We start from the raw sequence: 27961 nt of genomic DNA, 5'->3' as shown, positions 1-27961 counted from the left end.
ATGGGGGCAATCGAGGAGGACGTGGGGATGCTGCTTTCCTTCCATACCCCGGAGCTGGGGGAGTTCAAGGAGCTGGGGGAATTCAAGGAGCTGGGGGAGTTCAAGGAGCTGGGGGAGTTCAAGGCGGTGGGTAAGAAGGACATGTACATAATGTGTAAAAGTGTCCCGTGCTTCTTCCCTGGAAGGGGTAAAATCGACAAGGTGGGCAGGTGTGTTTGGTCCAGGGGCCTCCCCAAAAGGCTGTTGGCGATCATTAATCCAACTGCCTATTTAAAAGAGAACAGCTGACCTACAATGGAGGATAATACATGGAGCCATAGCCACCAATATGCATATGGTACACCTGGATCCTACAGTTGGGGAAGAGTGTCCATTCTGTGCTGAAAGAGTTTCAGAGTCTGAAATCTGTTTTTACTGTGTCCCAAGTTGGTCGGGATGATTTACCTGATCAGTTCTTGGTTCTTGGTTCGGTTTAGTCAATAGGGTGTAGCTGTGGGGGGAAGCTAAATTAGCGATATGGAAACAACAGTATTCGGGGACAAGGGTCTGTGGATGTGATGGGAATGCTGGAGGGAATGTTGGCAGCGAGACTGAGGGTTGAGTTTGCCTATTATAAACTTGTCAACAATATTGATCTGTTTATGAGTATATGGGCTATTCAGAGGCTGTTGTGTTTAGTTACTGTGGAGGAGGATTTGGAGTTGTGTTTTTAATTGATGTGTAACTATGTTTTGTATGAGTATTTATTGTGTTGTGGGCTCCCAAACCCAATAAAGATGATTTAAAACTCTTTCTCTCTCTCTCTCTCTCTCTCTCTCTCTCTCTCTCTCTCTCTCTCTCTCTCTCTCTCTCTCTCTCTCTCTCTCTCTCTCTCTCTCTCTCTCTCTCTCTCTCTCTCTCTCTCTCTCTCTCTCTCTCTCTCTCTCTCTCTCTCTCTCTCGCTCTCTCTTTTTCTCCTCCAGCCTCTCTGAATGTCAGTACTGACAGATCTCAGTTCTTTAAATATGAGTCTGTCTCTCTGAGCTGTGAGGTTCAGGGGAACTCTACTGGATGGAGAGTGGTGAGGAACACAGAAAGAAGAAACCTTTCAGAGTGTAATACTGACTGGGGAAAACAACAAGGTTATTCATGCATCATGTCACTAATACAATCATACAGTGGAGTGTACTGGTGTGAGTCTGGGTCTGGAGAACACAGCAATGCTGTCAACATCACAGTACATGGTATGTCCACAAACACCATCTACTAACATTATAGTGTTTTAGTGACTCATCTGGTTTCAGATAGCTGATGTTAGGTTTATACAGTTGAAGTAAGAAGTTTACATACACCTTAGCCAAATACATTTAAACTCAGTTTTTCACAATTCCTGACATTTAATCCTAGTCAAATTCCCTATTTTAGGTCAGTTAGGATCACCACTTCATTTTAAGAATGTGAAATGTCAGAATAATAGATGAGAGAATGGTTAATTTCAGCTTGTATTTCTTTCATCACATTCCCAGTGGGTCAGAAGTTTACATACACTCAATTAGTATTTGGTAGCATTGCCTTAAAAATTGTTTAACTTTGGTCAAATGTTTTGGATAGCCTTCTACAAGGTTCAATATATCCACACAATTTCCCTTCCTCATGAAGCCATCTATTTTGTGAAGTGCACCAGTCCCTCCTGCAGCAAAGCAGCCCCACAACATGATGCTGCCACCCCCGTGCTTCACGGTTGGGATGGTGTTCTTCGGCTTTCAAGCCTCACCCTTTTCCCTCCAAACATAACGATGGTCATTATGGCCAAACAGCTCTATTTTTGTTTCATCAGACCAGAGGACATTTCTCCAAAAAGTATGATCTTGGTCCCCATGTGCAGTTGCAGACCGTAGTCTGGCTTTTTTATGGCGGTTTTGGAGCAGTGGCTTCTTCCTTGCTGAGCGGCCTTTCAGGTTATGTCGATATAGGACTCAACACCATACTTATATTCCACCATAATTTGCAAATAAATTCATACAAAATCCACCAATGTTATTTTCTGGATTTTTTTTCTCTCATTTTGTCTGTCATAGTTGAAGTGTACCTATGATGAACATTACAGGCCTCTCTCATCTTTTTAAGTGGGAGAACTTGCACAATTGGTGGCTGACTAAATACTTTTTTGCCCCACTGTAGCTAATGAGAACCATCAGATGACTGGAAAATCTCCTACATAAGCCCCCCTTTGAAACTCACAGAGTTTCACACAATTACATTTTATAGATGAGAATGGCAGCACCTTCGGAAACTCTATGGAGATAATTAACCTCACGTCCATCTTAAATCTGAGCTCCACTTTCCCATATACACTGACTGGTAAGTCAGAACATATAGTGTTCAAGCATGTGCATTTCTTAGCCTTACCTGAGATTATCTCAGTTGAATACAAGAAAAATAGTAAACAATAAAATCAATAAACTAAACATCCTAATATTGTCATTCTCAATATGATACCTAAACATATTGCCCTTCCTCACAGACACCTCTCTAAGATATATTTTTACATAAGTGAAAAACCTGTTAGAAGATTGAGGACAAACCCTATGTCACATACATGTCCAGGGGAAAATATATTAAGAAGGTCTAACATCATGTATCATTCAGCAACTGTTACATTGAGTACATGGTTGTACATGGTTATACTATGTCTATACTTTTTTCTGGCCCCACTGAACTTATACCATTTGTTATTGCTGTTCTAAATTGTTGGTCAACGTTTGGATCTGGAGTAGTTTCTTCATTGTGGCTACCCCAGTTGGTAACAGATGTCCAGATTTTCTGCACAACCCACTTTCTTGTGGTTTTGTCATTGTCTTAGTTGGTGTACTAGTTTCTAGTGGGAGGTGATTTTTACAGTTTCTTCTAGGTTTGCTGCTGTTGCTGTCATGGCCATTCTATCATTCTTCATCTGTCCTGGTTTTCACTCTGTTAGAAAGACCATGTGATGGCAGAGAAGTCGATGGTAAGAAAGTCTCATTCCCATTCTCCTGTTGTTGTTTCTTCGTCCCCTTGGACAGCACCTCCATCAGGGGTATCTGCCACTCCTCCCTATCCCTGGGCTCTCTGGATATTCAGGAGAGAGTGTCTGTTGGCTGTTAGAAGATGGTCCTTGATCCGCCTCTCCTTCGGCTTCTTCCTGGCGCGTCAACCTTCTCTGCTCCCGTTCCCTTGGGACACCCGCCTGGTGTATCAGCATCATCATGGGCTCGGTGGTCGCCTCCTTCTCCCCACTAGGACTCTGATGCAGTGGTTTAGATGGTACCAGATGCTTCCTTCCTTTCACCTGGACGACTGTTGGTGTTGCTCGGACTGCTCCGTAGGGACCCCTCTCGCCTTGGCTTGTTCCACTTCCTCCGGAACACTCGGATGTAGTCCTGGTCCGGACGTGGAACCTCTGGTCCTGGTTCAGGCTGTTTCCTTGAGGTTTTCAAACTCAGAGACTTATGACCTCTGTTCTATGATTACACCATACACCATCTTATTTCTATCTCTCCAGCTGAAGCTGGTGACTTCCTTCCTTTCAGCTGAGCTGCTTTTAGTTTCTCCTTCTGATTCCTAGAGAGTGACAGCATAAGACTTGCAACGAAAAACACAAAACATAACAGTATTACCAATGTAGTTATGCATATTTATATATGGAGGAAAATCAAAGTCTGAAACCATGACAATTCCCACTCTCTCTTCAACTGATGTGCGTATCCCTAGTCAACGTTACATTCTCTTGAGATAACTCAGCATTGTATATGCTTTCACATTAATGCCTTCAACATGTTGTTTCGAGCACAATTACCCCAACATCTATCCTCTTCATGTGATGCATTAACCAATAGAACAAGTAGCTCCTAGACTTAACCCATCTGCATGTCTCCAGTGGAATCTAGTCCCTCTCTAGTCTCTCTCTAGACTATAATCTAGTCTCTCTCTCTCTTTACCTTTACTTTAAGGAGAGACAAGACAATCTTTACCACTGCTGTAAGGTGTACCGTATGAGTGGACCAGACCAAATCTATCCCAACACCCCCTCCTGCTGTATCTGGATGTTCAATTCATCTCTGGAATTCAGCCCAGGCCCTTGGTTATCTCTGTTTTCACCTGAGGATATACACACTGCAACACATGGGTTATTTCCTGACAACATCATTAGTGACATTTGAATAACCGCATCCCCTGTTCTCCCATCGGTCTCCCAGTTACCAATCTATGTGGCATGAGTCTTCATATACTGTTATCCGGACAATGCTAGTAAAGTGACCCCTGCTATTACTAACATGGCCCATGACTAAAATCTTCTTCAATTGCAATCCCTTCGGCAACTGCCGTGAGAATAAATGTAATGTAATCTATCAAGTGTTCACCGGCTATTAGCTATTATATATTATATATATATATATATATTAGCTATAGCTACTATTATTACTATTAGAAATTGGGAAAGAGATGAATGAGTTGGAAGAATATTCAACCTACATATACTTCCATCTAACCCATAACACACATGTCACTACTCCAAATTTACTACAACAGTTAGAAACATACTAAAAACATTCTCAAATCTATTTAGTCAATGTTAAGGTTTTCTTCTTCCTCTTCCTCTGAAGAGGAGGTGTAGCAGGGAGCGGACCAAAATGCAACGTGGTTATTTTGATACATGTTAAATAAAAGATAAACATGAACAATTCAAAAACAATAAACGTAACGTGAAAACCTAAACAGCCTTATCTGGTGCAAACAAACACTGAGACAGGAACAATCACCCACGAAACACTAAAAGAATATGGCTGCCTAAATATAGTTCCCAATCAGAGACAACGATAAACACCTGCCTCTGATTGAGAACCACTCCAGGCAACCATAGACCCCACTAACCACAATTCCATAACCTACAACAAACCCCTAGACAAAACACACCACATGAATAACCCATGTCACACCCTGGCCTGACCAAAATAATAAAGAAAACACAAAATACTAAGACCAGGGCGTGACAGAACCCCCCCAAGGTGCGGCCGCACACCTAAACCCAATAGGAGAGGGTCCGGGTGGGCGTCTGTACCCCACTTCAACAAAGTCTTAGTCCGCTTAATAGTCGTCCTTAGATTAGCGACCCTCGCCGCCGACCTTGGCCTAGTAACCCCCACCAAGGGCCCCACTGGACTGAGGGGCAGCTTCGGACTGAGGGGTAGCCCAGGACTGAGGGGTAACTCGGGACTGAGAGGAAGCTCAGGCAGGTTGATGGCTCTGGCAGATCCTGGCTGGCTGGTGGTTCTGGCAGATCCTGGCTGACTGGCGGATCCTGGCAGGCTGGTGGTTCCGGCAGATCCTGGCTGACTGGCGGATCCTGGCTGACTGATGGTTCCGGCAGATCCTGGCTAACTGGCGGCTCTGGCAGATCCTGGCTGATTGGCGGATCTTGGCTGAATGGCGGATCCTGGCTGAATGGCGGATCCTGGCTAAATGGCGGATCTGGAAGATCCTGGCTGACTGGCAGATCCTGGCAGACTGGCGGCTCTGGCTGATCCATGCTGACTGGCGGCTCTGGCTGCTCCATGCTGACTGGCGGCTCTGGCTGCTCCATGCTGACTGGCGGCTCTGGCTGCTCCATGCTGACTGGCGGCTCTGGCTGCTCCCTGCTGACTGGCGGCTCTGGCTGCTCCATGCAGACTGGCGGCTCTGGCGGCTCCTTGCAGACTGGCGGCTCTGGCGGCTCCTTGCAGACTGGCGGCTCTGGCGGCTCCTTGCATACTGGCAGCTCTGGCAGCTCCTTACAGACTGCCAGCTCTGGCAGCTCCTTGCAGACTGACAGCTCCTTGCAGACTGACAACTCCTTGCAGACTGACAGCTCCTTGCAGACTGACAGCTCTGGCGGCTCCTTGCAGACTGACAGCTCCGGCAGCGCTGAACACGCAGGAGACTCCGGCAGCGCTGAACAGGCGGGAGACTCCGGCAGCGCTGGAGAGGAGGAAGGCTCCGGCAGCGCTGAACAAGCGGGAGACTCCGGCAGCGCTGGAGAGGAGGAAGGCTCTGGCAGCGCTGGACAGGCGAAGCGCACTGTAGGCCTGGTGTGTGGTGCTGGCACTGGTGGTACTGGGCCGAGGACACGCACAGGAAGCCTGGTGCGGGGAGCTGCCACCGGAGGGCTGGTGCGTGGAGGTGGTAATGGATAGACCGGACCGTGCAGGCGCACTGGAGCTCTTGAGCACCGAGCCTGCCCAACCTTACCTGGTTGAATACTCCCGGTCGCCCTGCCAGTGCGGCGAGGTGGAATAGCCCGCACTGGGCTATGCAGGCAAACCGGGGACACCGTGCACAAGGCTGGTGCCATGTAAGCCGGCCCAAGGAGACGCACTGGAGACCAGATGCGTAGAGCCGGCTTCATGACACTTGGCTCGATGCTTACTCTAGCCCGGCCGATACACGGAGCTGGTATGTACCGCACCGGGCTATGCACCCGCACTGGGGACACCGTGCGCTCCACAGCATAACACGGTGCCTGCCCGGTCTCTCTAGCACAAGAAGTTGGCGCAGGTCTCCTACCTGGCGTCGCCATACTCCCTGTGTGCCAAGACATTTTTGGGGCTGACTCTCGGGCTTCCATCCACGCCGCCGTGTTCGTCTCTCCAACTCCATTCTCCTATATATCTCCTATAACCCTCCTCGCACTGCTCCAGCGAAACCCAGGCGGGCTCCGGCACTCTCCCTGGATCGACCGCCCACCTGTCTATTTCCTCCCAAGTCGTATAATCCAGACTTCATTGCTCCTGCTGCCGCTGCCTGTCACCAAGCCGCTTGGTCCTGTTGTGGTGGGTGATTCTGTTACGGTTTTCTTCCGGTGAAGGAGAGGCGGACCAAAATGCAGCGTGGTTATTTCGATACATGTTTAATAAAAGATAAACACAAACAATACAAAACAATAAACGTAATGTGAAAACCTAAACAGCCTATTCTGGTGCAAACTAACACAGAGACAGGAACAATCACCCACGAAACACTCAAAGAATATGGCTGCCTAAATATGATTCCCAATCAGAGACAACGATAAACACCTGCTTCTGATTGAGAACCACTCCAGGCAACCATAGACTTTTCTAGACAACCCCACTATACCACAATCCCAATACCTACAAAAAAAACAAGACAAAACACACCACAAAAATAAACCCATGTCACACCCTGGCCTGACCAAAATAATAAAGAAAACACAAAATACTAAGACCAGGGCGTGACAGTCAATATACATCAATCCCTCCTTTGGAACAAAGATTACTTTTATGTTCCACAAAACCTAAAAACACATTGACCAAGAAAAGAGAAAAATACATGTTTAATAACTTCGTAACTAAAACTGGGAAAAAACGTCCATGAGTTATGTGCCCATGTTATGCTGGTCTCCATGCTGTCTCCATCATTGGGTGCCATTACAAAACACAGACTATAAAATGATATGCAATTACTTGTATTCTATCACCTATTTATCAATACAATGTAACATTAACATTATTATGACATAATAAAACAAAAGAAGCAAAAACCAAACAACCAAAGCTTTCATCCAATAAATTATAACCCCTTAGGAAAGGAAACTTAGAGGTTTCCAGGGCTTCCATAGGCCTAATAAATCTAAACAGTTCTATGTCCAAAACATAACTAAAACATTATCAATGACCCAAATTCAGAATAACAGTCCTTAGTGCTTACAAAAACTCAAATTCAAACTTCTCAATTCAGCATCCCTATTAAAATGTACATTAATAAAAATAGAACCATATATATATATATATGTTTATATATACAGCTGTAGCTGTGATCCTGGAGAGACCTGTTTATATATTATATACAGCTGGTGCTGTGATCCTGGAGAGCCCTGTTTATATATTGTATACAGCTGGTGCTGTGATCCTGGAGAGACCTGTTTATATATTATATACAGCTGGAGCTGTGATCCTGGAGAGCCATGTTTATATATTATATACAGCTGGAGCTGTGATCCTGGAGAGACCTGTTTATATATGATGTTTCTATATTATATACAGCTGTTGCTGTGATCCTGGAGAGCCTTGTTTATATATTATATACAGCTGGTGCTGTGATCCTGGAAAGACCTGTTTATATATTATATACAGCTGGAGCTGTGATCCTGGAGATACCTGTTTATATATGATGTTTATATATTATATACAGCTGGAGTTGTGATCCTGGAGAGACCTGTTTATATATGATGTTTATATATTATATACAGCTGGTGCTGTGATCCTGGAAAGACCTGTTTATATATTATATACAGCTGGAGCTGTGATCCTGGAGATACCTGTTTATATATGATGTTTATATATTATATACAGCTGGTGCTGTGATCCTGGAGAGACCTGTTCATATATGATGTTTATATATTATATACAGGTGGTGCTGTGATCCTCGAGAGACCTGTTTATATATAATGTTTATATATTAAATACAGATGGACCTGTGATCCTGGAGAGACCTGTTTATATACAGCTGGAGCTGTGATCCTGGAGAGACCTGTTTGTATATGATGTTTATATATTATATGCAGATGGAGCTGTGATCCTGGAGAGACTTGTTTATATACAGCTGGAGCTGTGATCCTGGAGAGACCTGTTTATACGTGATGTTTATATATTATATACAGATGGTGCTGTGGTCCTGGAGAGACCTGTTTATATATTATATACAGCTGGAGCTGTGATCCTGGAGAGACCTGTTTATATATTATATACAGCTGGAGCTGTGATCCTGGAGAGCCCTGTTTATATATTATATACAGCTGGAGCTGTGATCCTGGAGAGACCTGTTTATATATGATGTTTATATATTATATACAGCTGGAGCTGTGATCCTGGAGAGACCTGTTTATATATGATGTTTATATATTATATACAGCTGGAGCTGTGATCCTGGAGAGACCTGTTTATATATAATGTTTATGTATTATATACAGCTGGAGCTGTGATCCTGGAGAGACCTGTTTATATATGATGTTTACATATTATATACAGCTGGAGCTGTGATCCTGGAGAGACCTGTTTATATATTATATACAGCTGGTGCTGTGATCCTGGAGAGACCTGTTTATATATTATATACAGCTGGTGCTGTGATCCTGGAGATCCCTGTTTATATATTATATACAGCTGGAGCTGTGATCCTGGAGAGACCTGTTTATATATTATATACAGCTGGAGCTGTGATCCTGGAGAGACCTGTTTATATATTATATACAGCTGGAGCTGTGATCCTGGAGAGACCTGTTTATATATAATGTTTATGTATTATATACAGCTGGAGCTGTGATCCTGGAGAGACCTGTTTATATATTATATACAGCTGGAGCTGTGATCCTGGAGAGACCTGTTTATATATTAAATACAGATGGAGTTGTGATCCTGGAGAGACCTGTTTATATATTATATACAGCTGGAGCTGTGATCCTGGATAGACCTGTTTATATATTATATATAGCTGGAGCTGTGATCCTGGAGAGTCCTGTTTATATATGATGTTTATATATTATATACAGCTGGAGCTGTGATCCTGGAGAGACCTGTTTATATATTATATACAGCTGGTGCTGTGATCCTGGAGAGACCTGTTTATATATTATATACAGCTGGAGCTGTGATCCTGGAGAGCCCTGTTTATATATTATATACAGCTGGAGCTGTGATCCTGGAGAGACCTGTTTATATATGATGTTTCTATATTATATACAGCTGGAGCTGTGATCCTGGAGATACCTGTTTATATATGATGTTTAAATATGATATACAGCTGTTGCTGTGATCCTGGAGAGCCCTGTTTATATATTATATACAGCTGGTGCTGTGATCCTGGAGAGACCTGTTTATATATGATGTTTATATATTATATACAGCTGGAGCTGTGATCCTGGAGAGACCTGTTTATATATGATGTTTATATATTATATACAGCTGGAGCTGTGATCCTGGAGAGACCTGTTTATATATTATATACAGCTGGAGCTGTGATCCTGGAGAGCCCTGTTTATATATTATATACAGCTGGAGCTGTGATCCTGGAGAGACCTGTTTATATATGATGTTTCTATATTATATACAGCTGGAGCTGTGATCCTGGAGATACCTGTTTATATATGATGTTTATATATTATATACAGCTGGAGCTGTGATCCTGGAGAGACCTGTTTATATATTATATACAGCTGGTGCTGTGATCCTGGAGAGACCTGTTCATATATTATATACAGCTGGAGCTGTGATCCTGGAGAGACCTGTTTATATATTATATACAGCTGGTGCTGTGATCCTGGAGAGACCTGTTTATATATTATATACAGCTGGTGCTGTGATCCTGGAGAGACCTGTTTATATATTATATACAGCTGGTGCTGTGATCCTGGAGAGACCTGTTCATATATGATGTTTATATATTATATACAGGTGGTGCTGTGATCCTCGAGAGACCTGTTTATATATAATGTTTATATATTAAATACAGATGGACCTGTGATCCTGGAGAGACCTGTTTATATACAGCTGGAGCTGTGATCCTGGAGAGACCTGTTTGTATATGATGTTTATATATTATATGCAGATGGAGCTGTGATCCTGGAGAGACTTGTTTATATATGATGTTTATATATTATATACAGCTGGAGCTGTGATCCTGGAGAGACCTGTTTATACGTGATGTTTATATATTACATACAGATGGTGCTGTGATCCTGGAGAGACCTGTTTATATATTATATACAGCTGGAGCTGTGATCCTCGAGAGACCTGTTTATATATTATATACAGCTGGAGCTGTGATCCTGGAGAGCCCTGTTTATATATTATATACAGCTGGAGCTGTGATCCTGGAGAGACCTGTTTATATATGATGTTTATATATTATATACAGCTGGAGCTGTGATCCTGGAGAGACCTGTTTATATATGATGTTTACATATTATATACAGCTGGTGCTGTGATCCTGGAGATACCTGTTTATATATTATATACAGCTGGTGCTGTGATCCTGGAGAGACCTGTTTATATATAATGTTTATGTATTATATACAGCTGGAGCTGTGATCCTGGAGAGACCTGTTTATATATTAAATACAGATGGAGTTGTGATCCTGGAGAGACCTGTTTATATATTATATACAGCTGGTGCTGTGATCCAGGAGAGACCTGTTTATATATAATGTTTATGAATTATATACAGCTGGAGCTGTGATCCTGGAGAGACCTGTTTATATATTAAATACAGATGGAGTTGTGATCCTGGAGAGACCTGTTTATATATTATATACAGCTGGAGCTGTGATCCTGGATAGACCTGTTTATATATTATATATAGCTGGAGCTGTGATCCTGGAGAGTCCTGTTTATATATGATGTTTATATATTATATACAGATGGAGCTGTGATCCTGGAGAGACCTGTTTATATATGATGTTTATATATTATATATAGCTGGAGCTGTGATCCTGGAGAGACCTGTTTATATATTATATACAGCTGGTGCTGTGATCCTGGAGAGACCTGTTTATATATTATATACAGCTGGAGCTGTGATCCTGGAGAGCCCTGTTTATATATGATGTTTATATATTATATACAGATGGAGCTGTGATCCTGGAGAGACCTGTTTATATATGATGTTTATATATTATATACAGATGGAGCTGTGATCCTGGAGAGACCTGTTTATATATGATGTTTCTATATTATATACAGCTGGAGCTGTGATCCTGGAGATACCTGTTTATATATGATGTTTAAATATGATATACAGCTGTTGCTGTGATCCTGGAGAGCCCTGTTTATATATTATATACAGCTGGTGCTGTGATCCTGGAGAGACCTGTTTATATATTATATACAGCTGGAGCTGTGATCCTGGAGAGACCTGTTTATATATCATGTTTATATATTAAATACAGATGGACCTGTGATCCTGGAGATACCTGTTCATATATGATGTTTATATATTATATACAGGTGGTGCTGTGATCCTCGAGAGACCTGTTTATATATCATGTTTATATATTAAATACAGATGGACCTGTGATCCTGGAGAGACCTGTTCATATACAGCTGGAGCTGTGATCCTGGAGAGACCTGTTTGTATATGATGTTTATATATTATATGCAGATGGAGCTGTGATCCTGGAGAGACCTGTTTATATATTATATACAGCTGGAGCTGTGATCCTGGAGAGACCTGTTTATATATTATATACAGCTGGAGCTGTGATCCTGGAGAGACCTGTTTATATATTATATACAGCTGGAGCTGTGATCCTGGAGAGACCTGTTTATATATTATATACAGCTGGAGCTGTGATCCTGGAGAGACCTGTTTATATATTATATACAGCTGGAGCTGTGATCCTGGAGAGCCCTGTTTATATATGATGTTTACATATTATATACAGCTGGTGCTGTGATCCTGGAGAGACCTGTTTATATATGATGTTTATGTATTATATACAGCTGGAGCTGTGATCCTGGAGAGACCTGTTTATATATTAAATACAGATGGAGTTGTGATCCTGGAGAGCCCTGTTCATATATTATATACAGCTGGTGCTGTGATCCTGGAGAGACCTGTTTATATATTAAATACAGATGGAGTTGTGATCCTGGAGAGACCTGTTTATATATTATATACAGCTGGTGCTGTGACCCTGGAGAGACCTGTTTATATATGATGTTTATATATTATATACAGCTGGAGTTGTGATCCTGGAGAGACCTGTTTATATATAATGTTTATGTATTATATACAGCTGGAGCTGTGATCCTGGAGAGACCTGTTTATATATTATATACAGCTGGTGCTGTGATCCTGGAGAGACCTGTTTATATATTATATACAGCTGGTGCTGTGATCCTGGAGAGACCTGTTTATATATTATATACAGCTGGTGCTGTGATCCTGGAGAGACCTGTTCATATATGATGTTTATATATTATATACAGGTGGTGCTGTGATCCTCGAGAGACCTGTTTATATATAATGTTTATATATTAAATACAGATGGACCTGTGATCCTGGAGAGACCTGTTTATATACAGCTGGAGCTGTGATCCTGGAGAGACCTGTTTGTATATGATGTTTATATATTATATGCAGATGGAGCTGTGATCCTGGAGAGACTTGTTTATATACAGCTGGAGCTGTGATCCTGGAGAGACCTGTTTATACGTGATGTTTATATATTACATACAGATGGTGCTGTGATCCTGGAGAGACCTGTTTATATATTATATACAGCTGGAGCTGTGATCCTCGAGAGACCTGTTTATATGTTATATACAGCTGGAGCTGTGATCCTGGAGAGCCCTGTTTATATATTATATACAGCTGGAGCTGTGATCCTGGAGAGACCTGTTTATATATGATGTTTATATATTATATACAGCTGGAGCTGTGATCCTGGAGAGACCTGTTTATATATGATGTTTACATATTATATACAGCTGGTGCTGTGATCCTGGAGATACCTGTTTATATATTATATACAGCTGGTGCTGTGATCCTGGAGAGACCTGTTTATATATAATGTTTATGTATTATATACAGCTGGAGCTGTGATCCTGGAGAGACCTGTTTATATATTATATACAGCTGGTGCTGTGATCCTGGAGAGACCTGTTTATATATAATGTTTATGAATTATATACAGCTGGAGCTGTGATCCTGGAGAGACCTGTTTATATATTAAATACAGATGGAGTTGTGATCCTGGAGAGACCTGTTTATATATTATATACAGCTGGAGCTGTGATCCTGGATAGACCTGTTTATATATTATATATAGCTGGAGCTGTGATCCTGGAGAGTCCTGTTTATATATGATGTTTATATATTATATACAGATGGAGCTGTGATCCTGGAGAGACCTGTTTATATATGATGTTTATATATTATATATAGCTGGAGCTGTGATCCTGGAGAGACCTGTTTATATATTATATACAGCTGGTGCTGTGATCCTGGAGAGACCTGTTTATATATTATATACAGCTGGAGCTGTGATCCTGGAGAGCCCTGTTTATATATGATGTTTATATATTATATACAGATGGAGCTGTGATCCTGGAGAGACCTGTTTATATATGATGTTTATATATTATATACAGATAGAGCTGTGATCCTGGAGAGACCTGTTTATATATGATGTTTCTATATTATATACAGCTGGAGCTGTGATCCTGGAGATACCTGTTTATATATGATGTTTAAATATGATATACAGCTGTTGCTGTGATCCTGGAGAGCCCTGTTTATATATTATATAGAGCTGGTGCTGTGATCCTGGAGAGACCTGTTTATATATTATATACAGCTGGACCTGTGATCCTGGAGAGACCTGTTCATATATGATGTTTATATATTATATACAGGTGGTGCTGTGATCCTCGAGAGACCTGTTTATATATCATGTTTATATATTAAATACAGATGGACCTGTGATCCTGGAGAGACCTGTTCATATACAGCTGGAGCTGTGATCCTGGAGAGACCTGTTTGTATATGATGTTTATATATTATATGCAGATGGAGCTGTGATCCTGGAGAGACCTGTTTATACGTGATGTTTATATATTATATACAGATGGTGCTGTGATCCTGGAGAGACCTGTTTATATATTATATACAGCTGGAGCTGTGATCCTGGAGAGACCTGTTTATATATTATATACAGCTGGAGCTGTGATCCTGGAGAGCCCTGTTTATATATGATGTTTACATATTATATACAGCTGGTGCTGTGATCCTGGAGAGACCTGTTTATATATGATGTTTATGTATTATATACAGCTGGAGCTGTGATCCTGGAGAGACCTGTTTATATATTAAATACAGATGGAGTTGTGATCCTGGAGAGCCCTGTTTATATATTATTGTTACGGTGCGTGAATGAGGACCCAAAAGCGAATCAACTTAAACAGAGCTTCTTTAATTACCAAACATAGGTAGGCTCAGATGGACCGGCAGATTCCGACAGGACAGGACAAGGTTACAGCAAACATGACGGCAGTCTGGTTCAGGCATGAATGACACAAACAAACAAGAATCCGACAAGGACAGGAGCAGAAACAGAGAGAGATATAGGGACCTAATCAGAGGGAAAAAGGGAACAGGTGGGGAACGGGGTGAATGGGTAGTTAGAGGAGACAAGGGACAGCTGGGGGAAAGCGGGGGAGAAAAGGTAACCTAACACGACCAGCAGAGGGAGACAGGGTGAAGGGAAAGGACAGAGACAAGACAACATGACAGTACATGACAGTACCCCCCCACTCACCGAGCGCCTCCTGGCGCACTCGAGGAGGAAACCTGGCGGCAACGGAGGAAATCATCAATCAGCGCACGGTCCAGCACGTCCCGAGAGGGAACCCAACTCCTCTCCTCAGGACCGTACCCCTCCCAGTCAACTAGGTACTGATGACCACGGCCCCGAGGACGCATGTCCAAGATTTTACGGACCCTGTAGATAGGTGCGCCCTCGACAAGGATGGGGGGGGGGGGGGGAAGACGAGCGGGGGCGCGAAGAACGGGCTTAACACAGGAGACATGGAAGACCGGGTGGACGCGACGAAGATATCGCGGAAGAAGAAGTCGCACTGCGACAGGATTAATGACCTGAGAGATACGGAATGGACCAATGAACCGCGGGGTCAACTTGCGAGAAGCCGTCTTAAGGGGAAGGTTCTGAGTGGAGAGCCAAACTCTCTGACCGCGACAATATCTAGGGCTCTTCGTTCTACGCTTATTAGCAGCTCTCACAGTATGCGCCCTATAACGGCAAAGTGCAGACCTGACCCTCTTCCAGGTGCGCTCGCAACGTTGGACAAAAGCCTGAGCGGAGGGGACGCTGGACTCGGCGAACTGAGATGAGAACAACGGAGGCTGGTACCCGAGGCTACTCTGAAAAGGAGATAGCCCGGTCGCAGACGAAGGAAGCGAGTTGTGGGCGTATTCTGCCCAGGGGAGCTGTTCTGACCAAGACGCAGGGTTGCGAAAAGAAAGACTGCGTAAGATGCGACCAATAGTCTGATTGGCCCGTTCTGCTTGACCGTTAGACTGGGGGTGAAAGCCGGAAGAGAGACTGACGGAAGCCCCAATCAAACGGCAAAACTCCCTCCAAAATTGAGACGTGAATTGCGGACCTCTGTCCGAAACGACGTCTGACGGAAGGCCATGAATTCTGAAAACATTCTCGATGATGATTTGTGCCGTCTCTTTAGCAGAAGGAAGCTTAGCAAGGGGAATGAAATGAGCCGCCTTAGAGAACCTATCGACAACCGTAAGAATAACAGTCTTCCCCGCTGACGAAGGCAGTCCGGTGACAAAATCTAAGGCGATGTGAGACCACGGTCGAGAGGGAATAGGAAGCGGCCTGAGACGGCCGGCAGGAGGAGAGTTACCGGACTTAGTCTGCGCGCAGACCGAACAAGCAGCCACGAAACGACGCGTGTCATGCTCCCGGGTGGGCCACCAAAAACGCTGGCGAATGGAAGCAAGCGTACCCCGAACGCCAGGGTGGCCGGCTAACTTGGCAGAGTGAGCCCACTGAAGAACGGCCAGACGAGTAGGAACGGGAACGAAAAGAAGGTTCCTAGGACAAGCGCGCGGCGACGGAGTGTGAGTGAGCGCTTGTTTTACCTGCCTCTCAATTCCCCAGACAGTCAACCCGACAACACGCCCCTCAGGGAGAATCCCCTCGGGGTCAGTGGAGGCTACTGAAGAACTGAAGAGACGAGACAAAGCATCAGGCTTGGTGTTCTTAGAGCCCGGACGATAAGAAATCACGAACTCGAAACGAGCGAAAAACAGCGCCCAACGCGCCTGACGCGCATTAAGTCGTTTGGCAGAACGGATGTACTCAAGGTTCCTATGGTCAGTCCAAACGACAAAAGGAACGGTCGCCCCCTCCAACCACTGTCGCCATTCGCCTAGGGCTAACCGGATGGCGAGCAGTTCGCGGTTACCCACATCATAGTTACGTTCCGACGGCGACAGGCGATGAGAAAAATACGCGCATGGGTGGACCTTGTCGTCAGAGAGGGAGCGCTGAGAAAGGATGGCTCCCACGCCCACCTCTGACGCGTCAACCTCGACAACGAACTGTCTAGAGACGTCAGGTGTAACAAGGATAGGAGCGGATGTAAAACGATTCTTGAGGAGATCAAAAGCTCCCTGGGCGGAAACGGACCACTTAAAGCACGTCTTGACAGAAGTAAGGGCTGTGAGAGGAGCTGCCACCTGACCGAAATTACGGATGAAACGACGATAGAAGTTCGCGAAGCCGAGAAAGCGCTGCAGCTCGACGCGTGACTTAGGGACGGGCCAATCAATGACAGCTTGGACCTTAGCGGGATCCATCTTAATGCCTTCAGCGGAAATAACAGAACCGAGAAATGTGACGGAGGAGGCATGAAAAGTGCACTTCTCAGCCTTCACAAAAAGACAATTCTCTAAAAGGCGCTGGAGGACACGTCGAACGTGCTGAACATGAATCTGGAGTGACGGTGAAAAAATCAGGATATCGTCAAGGTAAACGAAAACAAAGATGTTCAGCATGTCTCTCAGGACATCATTGACTAATGCCTGAAAGACAGCTGGAGCGTTAGCGAGGCCGAAAGGAAGAACCCGGTATTCAAAGTGCCCTAACGGAGTGTTAAACGCCGTCTTCCACTCGTCCCCCTCCCTGATGCGCACGAGATGGTAAGCGTTACGAAGGTCCAACTTAGTGAAAAACCTGGCTCCCTGCAGGATCTCGAAGGCTGAAGACATAAGAGGAAGCGGATAACGATTCTTCACTGTTATGTCATTCAGCCCTCGATAATCTATGCAGGGGCGCAGAGACCCGTCCTTCTTCTTGACAAAAAAAAACCCCGCTCCGGCGGGAGAGGAGGAGGGGACTATGGTACCGGCGTCAAGAGCTACAGACAAATAATCCTCGAGAGCCTTACGTTCGGGAGCCGACAGAGAGTATAGTCTACCCCGGGGGGGAGTGGTTCCCGGAAGGAGATCAATACTACAATCATACGACCGGTGTGGAGGAAGAGAGGTGGCCCTGGACCGACTGAACACCGTGCGCAGATCGTGATATTCCTCCGGCACCCCTGTCAAATCACCAGGCTCCTCCTGTGAAGAAGAGACAGAGGAAACAGGAGGGATAGCAGACATTAAACATTTCACATGACAAGAGACGTTCCAGGAGAGGATAGAATTACTAGACCAATTAATGGAAGGATTATGACAAACTAGCCAGGGATGGCCCAAAACAACAGGTGTAAAAGGTGAACGAAAAATTAAAAAAGAAATGGTTTCACTATGATTACCAGAAACAGTGAGGGTTAAAGGTAGCGTCTCACGCTGAATCCTGGGGAGAGGACTACCATCCAGGGCGAACAAGGCCGTGGGCTCCTTTAACTGTCTGAGAGGAATGTCATGTTCCCGAGCCCAGGTCTCGTCCATAAAACAGCCCTCCGCCCCAGAGTCTATTAAGGCACTGCAGGAAGCTGACGAACCGGTCCAGCGTAGATGGACCGACAAGGTAGTGCAGGATCTTGAAGGAGAGACAGGAGTAGTAGCGCTCACCAGTAGCCCTCCGCTTACTGACGAGCTCTGGCCTTTTACTGGACATGAAGTGACAAAATGACCAGCGGCACCGCAATAGAGACAGAGGCGGTTGGTGATTCTCCGTTCCCTCTCCTTAGTCGAGATGCGGATACCTCCCAGCTGCATGGGCTCAGCACCCGAGCCGGCAGAGGACGATGGTAGTGATGCGGAGAGGGAGGCGACGGAGAGCGCGAGCTCCTTTCCACGAGCTCGGTGACGAAGATCAACCCGTCGCTCAATGCGAATAGCGAGTTCAATCAAGGAATCCACGCTGGAAGGAACCTCCCGGGAGAGAATCTCATCCTTTACCTCTGCGCGGAAACCCTCCAGAAGACGAGCGAGCAAGGCCGGCTCGTTCCAGCCACTGGAGACAGCAAGAGTGCGAAACTCAATAGAGTAGTCTGTTATGGATCGATTGCCTTGACATAGGGAAGACAGGGCCCTGGAAGCCTCCTCCCCAAAAACAGATCGATCAAAAACCCGTATCATCTCCTCCTTAAAGTCTTGATACTGGTTAGTACACTCAGCCCTTGCCTCCCAGATTGCCGTGCCCCACTCACGAGCCCGTCCAATAAGGAGAGATATGACGTAGGCGACACGAGCAGTGCTCCTGGAGTAAGTGTTGGGCTGGAGAGAAAACACAATATCACACTGGGTGAGGAACGAGCGGCATTCAGTGGGCTCCCCAGAGTAACACGGCGGGTTATTGATTCTGGGCTCCGGAGATTCGAAAGCCCTGGAAGTGGCCGGTGGATCGAGGCGGAGATGGTGAACCTGTTCTGTGAGGTTGGAGACTTGGGTGGCCAGGGTCTCAACGGCATGTCGAGCAGCAGACAATTCCTGCTTGTGTCTGCCTAGCATCGCTCCCTGGATCTCGACGGCTGAGTGGAGAGGATCCGAAGTCGCTGGGTCCATTCTTGGTCGGATTCTTCTGTTACGGTGCGTGAATGAGGACCCAAAAGCGAATCAACTTAAACAGAGCTTCTTTAATTACCAAACATAGGTAGGCTCAGATGGACCGGCAGATTCCGACAGGACAGGACAAGGTTACAGCAAACATGACGGCAGTCTGGTTCAGGCATGAATGACACAAACAAACAAGAATCCGACAAGGACAGGAGCAGAAACAGAGAGAGATATAGGGACCTAATCAGAGGGAAAAAGGGAACAGGTGGGGAACGGGGTGAATGGGTAGTTAGAGGAGACAAGGGACAGCTGGGGGAAAGCGGGGGAGAAAAGGTAACCTAACACGACCAGCAGAGGGAGACAGGGTGAAGGGAAAGGACAGAGACAAGACAACATGACAGTACATGACAATTATATACAGCTGGTGCTGTGATCCTGGAGAGACCTGTTTATATATTAAATACAGATGGAGTTGTGATCCTGGAGAGACCTGTTTATATATTATATACAGCTGGTGCTGTGACCCTGGAGAGACCTGTTTATATATGATGTTTATATATTATATACAGCTGGAGTTGTGATCCTGGAGAGACCTGTTTATATATAATGTTTATGTATTATATACAGCTGGAGCTGTGATCCTGGAGAGACCTGTTTATATATTAAATACAGCTGGTGCTGTGACCCTGGAGAGACCTGTTTATATATGATGTTTATGTATTATATACAGCTGGAGCTGTGATCCTGGAGAGACCTGTTTATATATTATATACAGCTGGTGCTGTGACCCTGGAGAGACCTGTTTATATATGATGTTTATGTATTATATACAGCTGGAGCTGTGATCCTGGAGAGACCTGTTTATATATTAAATACAGATGGAGTTGTGATCCTGGAGAGCCCTGTTTATATATTATATACAGCTGGTGCTGTGATCCTGGAGAGACCTGTTTATATATTAAATACAGATGGAGTTGTGATCCTGGAGAGACCTGTTTATATATTATATACAGCTGGTGCTGTGACCCTGGAGAGACCTGTTTATATATGATGTTTATATATTATATACAGCTGGAGCTGTGATCCTGGAGAGACCTGTTTATATATTAAATACAGATGGAGTTGTGATCCTGGAGAGACCTGTTTATATATTATATACAGCTGGAGCTGTGATCCTGGATAGACCTGTTTATATATTATATATAGCTGGAGCTGTGATCCTGGAGAGTCCTGTTTATATATGATGTTTATATATTATATACAGATGGAGCTGTGATCCTGGAGAGACCTGTTTATATATGATGTTTATATATTATATACAGATGGAGCTGTGATCCTGGAGAGACCTGTTTATATATGATGTTTATATATTATATACAGCTGGAGCTGTGATCCTGGAGAGTCCTGTTTATATATGATGTTTATATATTATATACAGCTGGAGCTGTGATTCTTGAGAGACCTGTTTATATATTATATACAGCTGGAGCTGTGATCCTGGAGAGACCTGTTTATATATGATGTTTATATATTATATACAGCTGGAGCTGTGATCCTGGAGAGACCTGTTTATATATGATGTTTATATATTATATACAGATGGAGCTGTGATTCTTGAGAGACCTGTTTATATATGATGTTTATATATTATATACAGATGGAGCTGTGATCCTAGAGAGCCCTGCCCTTCCTGTGACTGAGGGAGATTCTGTGACTCTGCGCTGCAGATATCAGGGAACTCCCTCTGACCTCACAGCTGTTTTCTACAAAGATGGATCCCTCATCAGGGCTGAGACTACAGGACAGATAACCATCTCTGCAGTATCCAAGTCAGATGAAGGACTCTACAAGTGTTCCAGCTCTAAAGGAGAATCACCAGATAGCTGGATGACAGTGACAGGTGAGAATATGACAAACCATAAGAACAGCCCTTAGCCATGGTATATTGGCCATATACCACACCCCCTCAGGGCTTATTACTTATATGGTTACTTGGTAGTTACATGTATTTACAATGTAGTTGCTGTAACTAACCATGAAAATATCAAATCAAATCAAATTGTATTAGTTGCATGCGCTGAATTCAACAGGTGTTGTAGACCTTTCAGTGAAATGCTGACTTACGAGCCCCTATAACCAAAAGTGCAGTTTCAAAAAATACGGATAAGAATAAGAGATAAAAAGAAACAAGTAATTAAATTAAATTAAAATTAATAAATTAAAAATAACAATATATACTAGAATGGAGACTATATACAGGGTATTACGGTACAGAGTCAACGTGGAGGCTGTATACAGGGTATTACGGTACAGAGTCCATGTGGAGACTATATACAGGGTATTACGGTACAGAGTAAGTCTGGAGGCTATATACAGGGTATTACGGTACAGAGTCAATGTGGAGGCTATATACAGGGTGTTACGGTACAGAGTCAATGTGGAGACTATATACCGGGTGTTACGGTACAGAGTCAATGTGGAGGCTATATACAGGCTATTACGGTACAGAGTCAATGTGGAGGCTATATACAGGGTGTTACGGTACTGAGTCAATGTGGAGGCCAAATACAGGGGGTACTGGTACAGAGTCAATGTGGAGGCTATATACAGGGGGTACTGGTACAGAGTCAATGTGGAGGCTATATACAGGGGGTACTGGTACAGAGTCAATGTGGAGGCTATATACAGGGTGTTACGGTACAGAGTCAATGTGGAGGCTATATACAGGGTGTTACGGTACAGAGTCAAAATAAATGTTTGAAGTTATGCAACCAGTCAGAGTCAATGGCTGAACCTTTTGTGATTCTGAGGACCCCATGGCTTGGGGGTAAAAACTGCTGAGAAGCCTTTTTGTCCTAGACTTGGCACTCCGGTACCGCTTACCATGCGGTGGTAGAGAGAACAGTCTATGACTGGAGTGGCTGGAGTCTTTGACAATTTTTAGGGCCTTCCTCTGACACCGCCTGGTATAGAGGTCCTGGATGGCAGGAAGCTTGGTCCCAGCAATGTACTGGGCCATACGTACTACCCTCTGTAGTGTCTTGCGGTCGGAGGCCGAGCAGTTGTCATACCAGGCAGTGATGCAACCAGTTAGGTTGCTCTCAATGTAGAACCTTTTGAGGATTTGAGGACCCATGCCAAATCTTTTTAGTCTCCAGTATAAATATACTGCACATTTTACATTTATGAACACAATTATAAATCTGTGTGTGTTGTGTGTATGTATGTGTGTGTGTATATATTTGTGTGTCTGTGTGTATGGGTGTGTATTTGCATGTCTCTCTCCAGCAGTCCCAGTGTTGTCCATGTCTCTCTCCAGGACCATCTCCAGTGTTGTCCATGTCTCTCTCTCCAGCACCATCTCCAGTGTTGTCCATGTCTCTGCCCAGCACCATCTCCAGTGTTGTCCATGTCTCTCTCCAGCACCATCTCCAGTGTTGTCCATGTCTCTGCCCAGCACCATCTCCAGTGTTGTCCATGTCTCTCTCCAGCACCATCTCCAGTTTGGTCCATGTCTCTCTCCAGCACCATCTCCAGTGTTGTCCATGTCTCTACCCAGCACCATCTCCAGTGTTGTCCATGTCTCTGCCCATCACCATCTCCAGTGTTGTCCATGTCTCTACCCAGCACCATCTCCAGTGTTGTTCATGTCTCTCTCCAGCACCATCTCCAGTGTTGTCCATGTCTCTACCCAGCACCATCTCCAGTGTTGTCCATGTCTCTGCCCAGCACCATCCCAGTGTTGTCCATGTCTCTACCCATCACCATCTCCAGTGTTGTCCATGTCTCTACCAGCACCATCTCCAGTGTTGTCCATGTCTCTGCCCAGCACCATCCCAGTGTTGTCCATCTCTCTGCCCAGCACCATCCCAGTGTTGTCCATGTCTCTGCCCAGCACCATCCCAGTGTTGTCCATGTCTCTGCCCAGCACCATCTCCAGTGTTGTCCATGTCTCTGCCCAGCACCATCTCCAGTGTTGTCCATGTCTCTACCCATCACCATCTCCAGTGTTGTCCATGTCTCTGCCCAGCACCATCCCAGTGTTGTCCATGTCTCTGCCCAGCACCATCTCCAGTGTTGTCCATGTCTCTGCCCAGCACCATCTCCAGTGTTGTCCATGTCTCTCTCCAGCTCCATCTCCAGTGTTGTCCATGTCTCTGCCCATCACCATCTCCAGTGTTGTCCATGTCTCTCTCCAGCACCATCTCCAGTGTTGTCCATGTCTCTACCCAGCACCATCTCCAGTGTTGTCCATGTCTCTGCCCAGCACCATCTCCAGTGTTGTCCATGTCTCTCTCCAGCACCATCTCCAGTGTTGTCCATGTCTCTACCCAGCACCATCTCCAGTGTTGTCCATGTCTCTACCCAGCACCATCTCCAGTGTTGTCCATGTCTCTACCCAGGTTGCTGTGTAGTCTACTGGTGGGGTCTCCCTACCCATAAATGTGCTCATAATACAGGTCTCATTCTTTCTCCAGCTGCAGTTCCATCTCCAGAAGTCCCAGTGTTGTCCATGTCTCTACGCAGGCTGCTGTGTAGTCTACTGGTGGGGTCTCCCTACCTGCTGGTGACCATCATACTGCTGGTGAAATGCTGCAGGAGCAGGACTCAAGGTGAGAACCTGATTTTATACAGGATCGCCTCATTCCAACAGAATACCTGATGTAAATCAGAATTATATAAAAATGACTCACAATTCTGCAGTAGTTCTGACTGAGTTATGTTGTAAAGTGTTGATAACTATCTCTGACTGAGTCAGGTTGTAAAGTGTTGATAACTATCTCTGACTGAGTCAGGTTGTAAAGTGTTGATAACTATCTCTGACTGAGTCAGGTTGTAAAGTGTTGATAACTATCTCTGACTGAGTCAGGTTGTAAAGTGCTGATAACTAGTTCTGACTGAGTTATGTTGTAAAGTGTTGATAACTATCTCTGACTGAGTCAGGTTGTAAAGTGTTGATAACTATCTCTGACTGAGTCAGGTTGTAAAGTGTTGATAACTATCTCTGACTGAGTCAGGTTGTAAAGTGTTGATAACTATCTCTGACTGAGTTAGGTTGTAAAGTGTTGATAACTATCTCTGACTGAGTTATGTTGTAAAGTGTTGATAACTATCTCTGACTGAGTTATGTTGTAAAGTGCTGATAACTAGTTCTGACTGAGTTATGTTGTAAAGTGTTGATAACTATCTCTGACTGAGTCAGGTTGTAAAGTGCTGATAACTAGTTCTGACTGAGTTATGTTGTAAAGTGTTGATAACTATCTCAGACTGAGTCAGGTTGTAAAGTGTTGATAACTATCTCTGACTGAGTCAGGTTGTAATGTGTTGATAACTATCTCTGACTGAGTTATGTTGTAAAGTGCTGATAACTAGTTCTGACTGAGTTATGTTGTAAAGTGTTGATAACTATCTCTGACTGAGTCAGGTTGTAAAGTGTTGATAACTATCTCTGACTGAGTCAGGTTGTAAAGTGTTGATAACTATCTCTGACTGAGTCAGGTTGTAAAGTGTTGATAACTATCTCTGACTGAGTCAGGTTGTAAAGTGCTGATAACTATCTCTGACTGAGTCAGGTTGTAAAGTGTTGATAACTATCTCTGACTGAGTCAGGTTGTAAAGTGTTGATAACTATCTCTGACTGAGTTATGTTGTAAAGTGTTGATAACTATCTCTGACTGAGTTATGTTGTAAAGTGTTGATAACTATCTCTGACTGAGTTATGTTGTAAAGTGTTGATAACTATCTCTGACTGAGTCAGGTTGTAAAGTGTTGATAACTAGCTCTGATTGAACCATTTGTTTATGTGTTGACAACTACCTGTGATTGTACCATGTTGTTAATGTTGAAAACGGTGTCACGCCTGCTCCCTATCTGGCGCTCGACTGCCTTCGTTACAGCATCACTGCACTCACCTGGACTCATTTTGTGTTTTTTCGTGTTTTGATTGCCTTCCCTATTTTGGTCTGCTTCCCTGTGTGTTGCCTGTACCATCGTTAATGTCATTGTGTGTTCCTGTCCAGACGCTGTTCTTTCCTGTTCCATGTCCGTTATTCATTAAATGTTCACTTCCTGTACCTTCTTCTCATCCCCGGCGTGGATCCATACTTGTACTATTAACAGAAGCATCTGGGAGTGTTGGTTGGCAACGGTGTGTCTGGGTGCTGTCGCTGAGGTAACCGGGGGTGCCTTAGCTAGCTTGTAGAGATTCCACATCTTAGCTGGCTGGAGAGGTTGTCTTGCCCCGGTGGGCTCGGCTGATGCCCACCACACGTCATGCTTCAGCCGGCCATCAGGCTCCCAGGCCTCAGCTGGTTTGTCAGGCTCCCACGTCTGGGCGGGATTGTCAGGCTCACATGCCTCTGCTGGTTCATCGGGCTTCTACATCCCAGCCGTCCAGTGCCCATAAATCGGCCCGTCAGGCTCACCCAGGTGGAATGCTGGGTGGCGCCCCTAGAAGGGTGGTACTGTCACGCCTGCTCCCGCTCTCCTTCTCTGGTGCTTGAGGGTGCCAGACTTCATTACGCACACCTGTCACCATCGTTACACGCGCATCATTGGACTCACCTGGACTCCTTTAGTTTTTAGATTGCCTTCCCTATTTCTGTCTGCATCTCCGTGTGTTCCCTGTACCAGCATTAATGTCATTGTGTGTTCCTATCCTGTTCCGATATTCATTAAATGTTCCCTCCCTGTACCTGCTTCTCGTCCCCAGCATCGATCCTTACAGATTGAACCATGTTGTTAAGTGTTGATAACTGTATCTCTGATTGAACCATGTTGTTAAGTGTTGATAACTGTCTGTTTAGGTGAAACCAGGGTACCCAGGAAGACCCACCAAGACCAATTAGGTGAGTTTCTACCTTACAACACAACAGCTGCAGGGTCACAATATGGTATTCTGAACACAGTGTGTACTATATTATATTACCTCTTAGTAGAAGTAGAAAGTAGGATGGTTTAGAGTCAACTACGACAATATGGTATTCTGAACACATTGTGTACTATATTATATTACCTCTTAGTAGAAGTAGAAACTAGGATGGATTAACTACCACAATATGGTATTCTGAAAACATTGTGTACTATATTATGTTACCTCTTAGTAGAAGTAGAAAGTAGGATGGTTTAGAGTCAACTACCACAATATGGTATTCTGTCCACAGTGTGTACTATATTATATGACCTCTTAGTAGAAGAAGAAAGTAGGATGGATTAGAGTCAACTACCACAATAAGGTATTCTGAAAACAAGGTGTACTATATTATGTTACCTCTTAGTAGAAGTAGAAAGTAGGATGGATTAGAGTCAACTACCACAATATGGTATTCTGAACACAGTGTGTACTATATTATGTTACCTCTCAGTAGAAGTAAGAGGAGAAAATAGAAAATAGCCCAGGTATTGCTAAGTAGTAAATATCCTGGGTATTGATAAGGAGTAAATAACCCTGGTATTGATAAGGAGTAAATGGCCCAGGAATTGATAAGGAGTCAATATCCCTGGTATTGATAAGGTGTGAAATATCCTGGGTATTTATGAGTAAATAGCCTGGGTATTGATAAGGAGTACATATCCTGGGTATTGACGAGCAATAAATAGCCCAGGTATTGATAATTAGTAAATATTGGTGGTACTGGTACTGGTACTGTTGCCCATGTACTGATATTTAGTAAATAAAGCTGGTATTGATAAGGAGTAAATAGCCCAGGTATTGATGAGGGAAAGCTGGACATAAACTAGAGCCTCATTGGAAGTAATATGAAAGGATTCTAAGTAGCACAGTATTGACTAGTAAATCATCTGATATGATTTACATTTCTAAGTGGTTCTGTATTGGAGAAGTAAATACATGGCCACACTGATGAACTACTTCTGTGTTGAACAGGTGATCGTGTTGAAGAAGAGTGAGGCTGAGATCACCTGATCACCATAACAACCATCAGAATGGAACTCATGGAATTCTAATATAGAACTGTGAGTCACAATGCTGTATGTTGTTACATTGTAGCTCCACCTGCTGGAACAATAGTGGCATTTGATCAAATGTGATCTATTAACTGATACATGTATTATTCTGATTGGAATGTGTTTTAATATCATGTGTGTTGTATTATTCATTCAGCAGCTGTCCTTTAACATCAGTCATATACTGGTCATATACTGTATAGCATTATGATTGATACATTGTAAATGCCTTCACTTCTCATGTCTATACAGATCAACTGATAGGTGTTGTGGTTCAGGCATTATTGTTACAGGTTCAGTATAATGTTATACCGTTACGTTTTACAGAGTTAGAAAACATACAGGAGAGGAGAATTCAATTATTATAATTATTTACTATATTTTCCCATTTTGATTTTGGTCTCTATAGTAGTTCTTCATAATTTGATTTGATTTAAACATT

General features: G+C 44.0%; 1 protein-coding gene across 1 annotated transcript; it reads left to right on the top strand.

The window, feature by feature from the left end:
- On the top strand, positions 1-27878 carry LOC149980699 (uncharacterized). Its single transcript, XM_090185654.1, has 6 exons — positions 1-209; positions 979-1223; positions 21218-21481; positions 24033-24167; positions 26361-26402; positions 27440-27878. The coding sequence occupies exons 1-6, from the start codon at positions 1-3 to the stop codon at positions 27460-27462; spliced, it is 918 nt and encodes a 305-aa protein (XP_090041780.1). The 3' UTR covers positions 27463-27878.
- The last annotated feature ends 83 nt before the right edge of the window (positions 27879-27961 follow it).

The sequence above is a fragment of the Oncorhynchus mykiss genome, chromosome 9, assembly GCF_057628025.1.
Source record: "Oncorhynchus mykiss isolate SJ-2025 chromosome 9, ASM5762802v1, whole genome shotgun sequence".
Classification (NCBI taxonomy): Eukaryota; Metazoa; Chordata; class Actinopteri; order Salmoniformes; family Salmonidae; genus Oncorhynchus; species Oncorhynchus mykiss.
Note: the sequence above shows the minus strand (reverse complement) of the source record. Positions and strands in the feature narration are given on the sequence as shown.

Excerpts from the sequence above, each read along its gene's own strand:
- LOC149980699 (XM_090185654.1), top strand. The coding sequence starts at position 1 with ATGGGGGCAATCGAGGAGGACGTGGGGATGCTGCTTTCCTTCCATACC. Across the intron at positions 1,224-21,217 it reads TGTCAACATCACAGTACATG|CTGTGATCCTAGAGAGCCCT; the intron begins GTATGTCCACAA and ends ATACAGATGGAG. Across the intron at positions 26,403-27,439 it reads GACCCACCAAGACCAATTAG|GTGATCGTGTTGAAGAAGAG; the intron begins GTGAGTTTCTAC and ends TGTGTTGAACAG.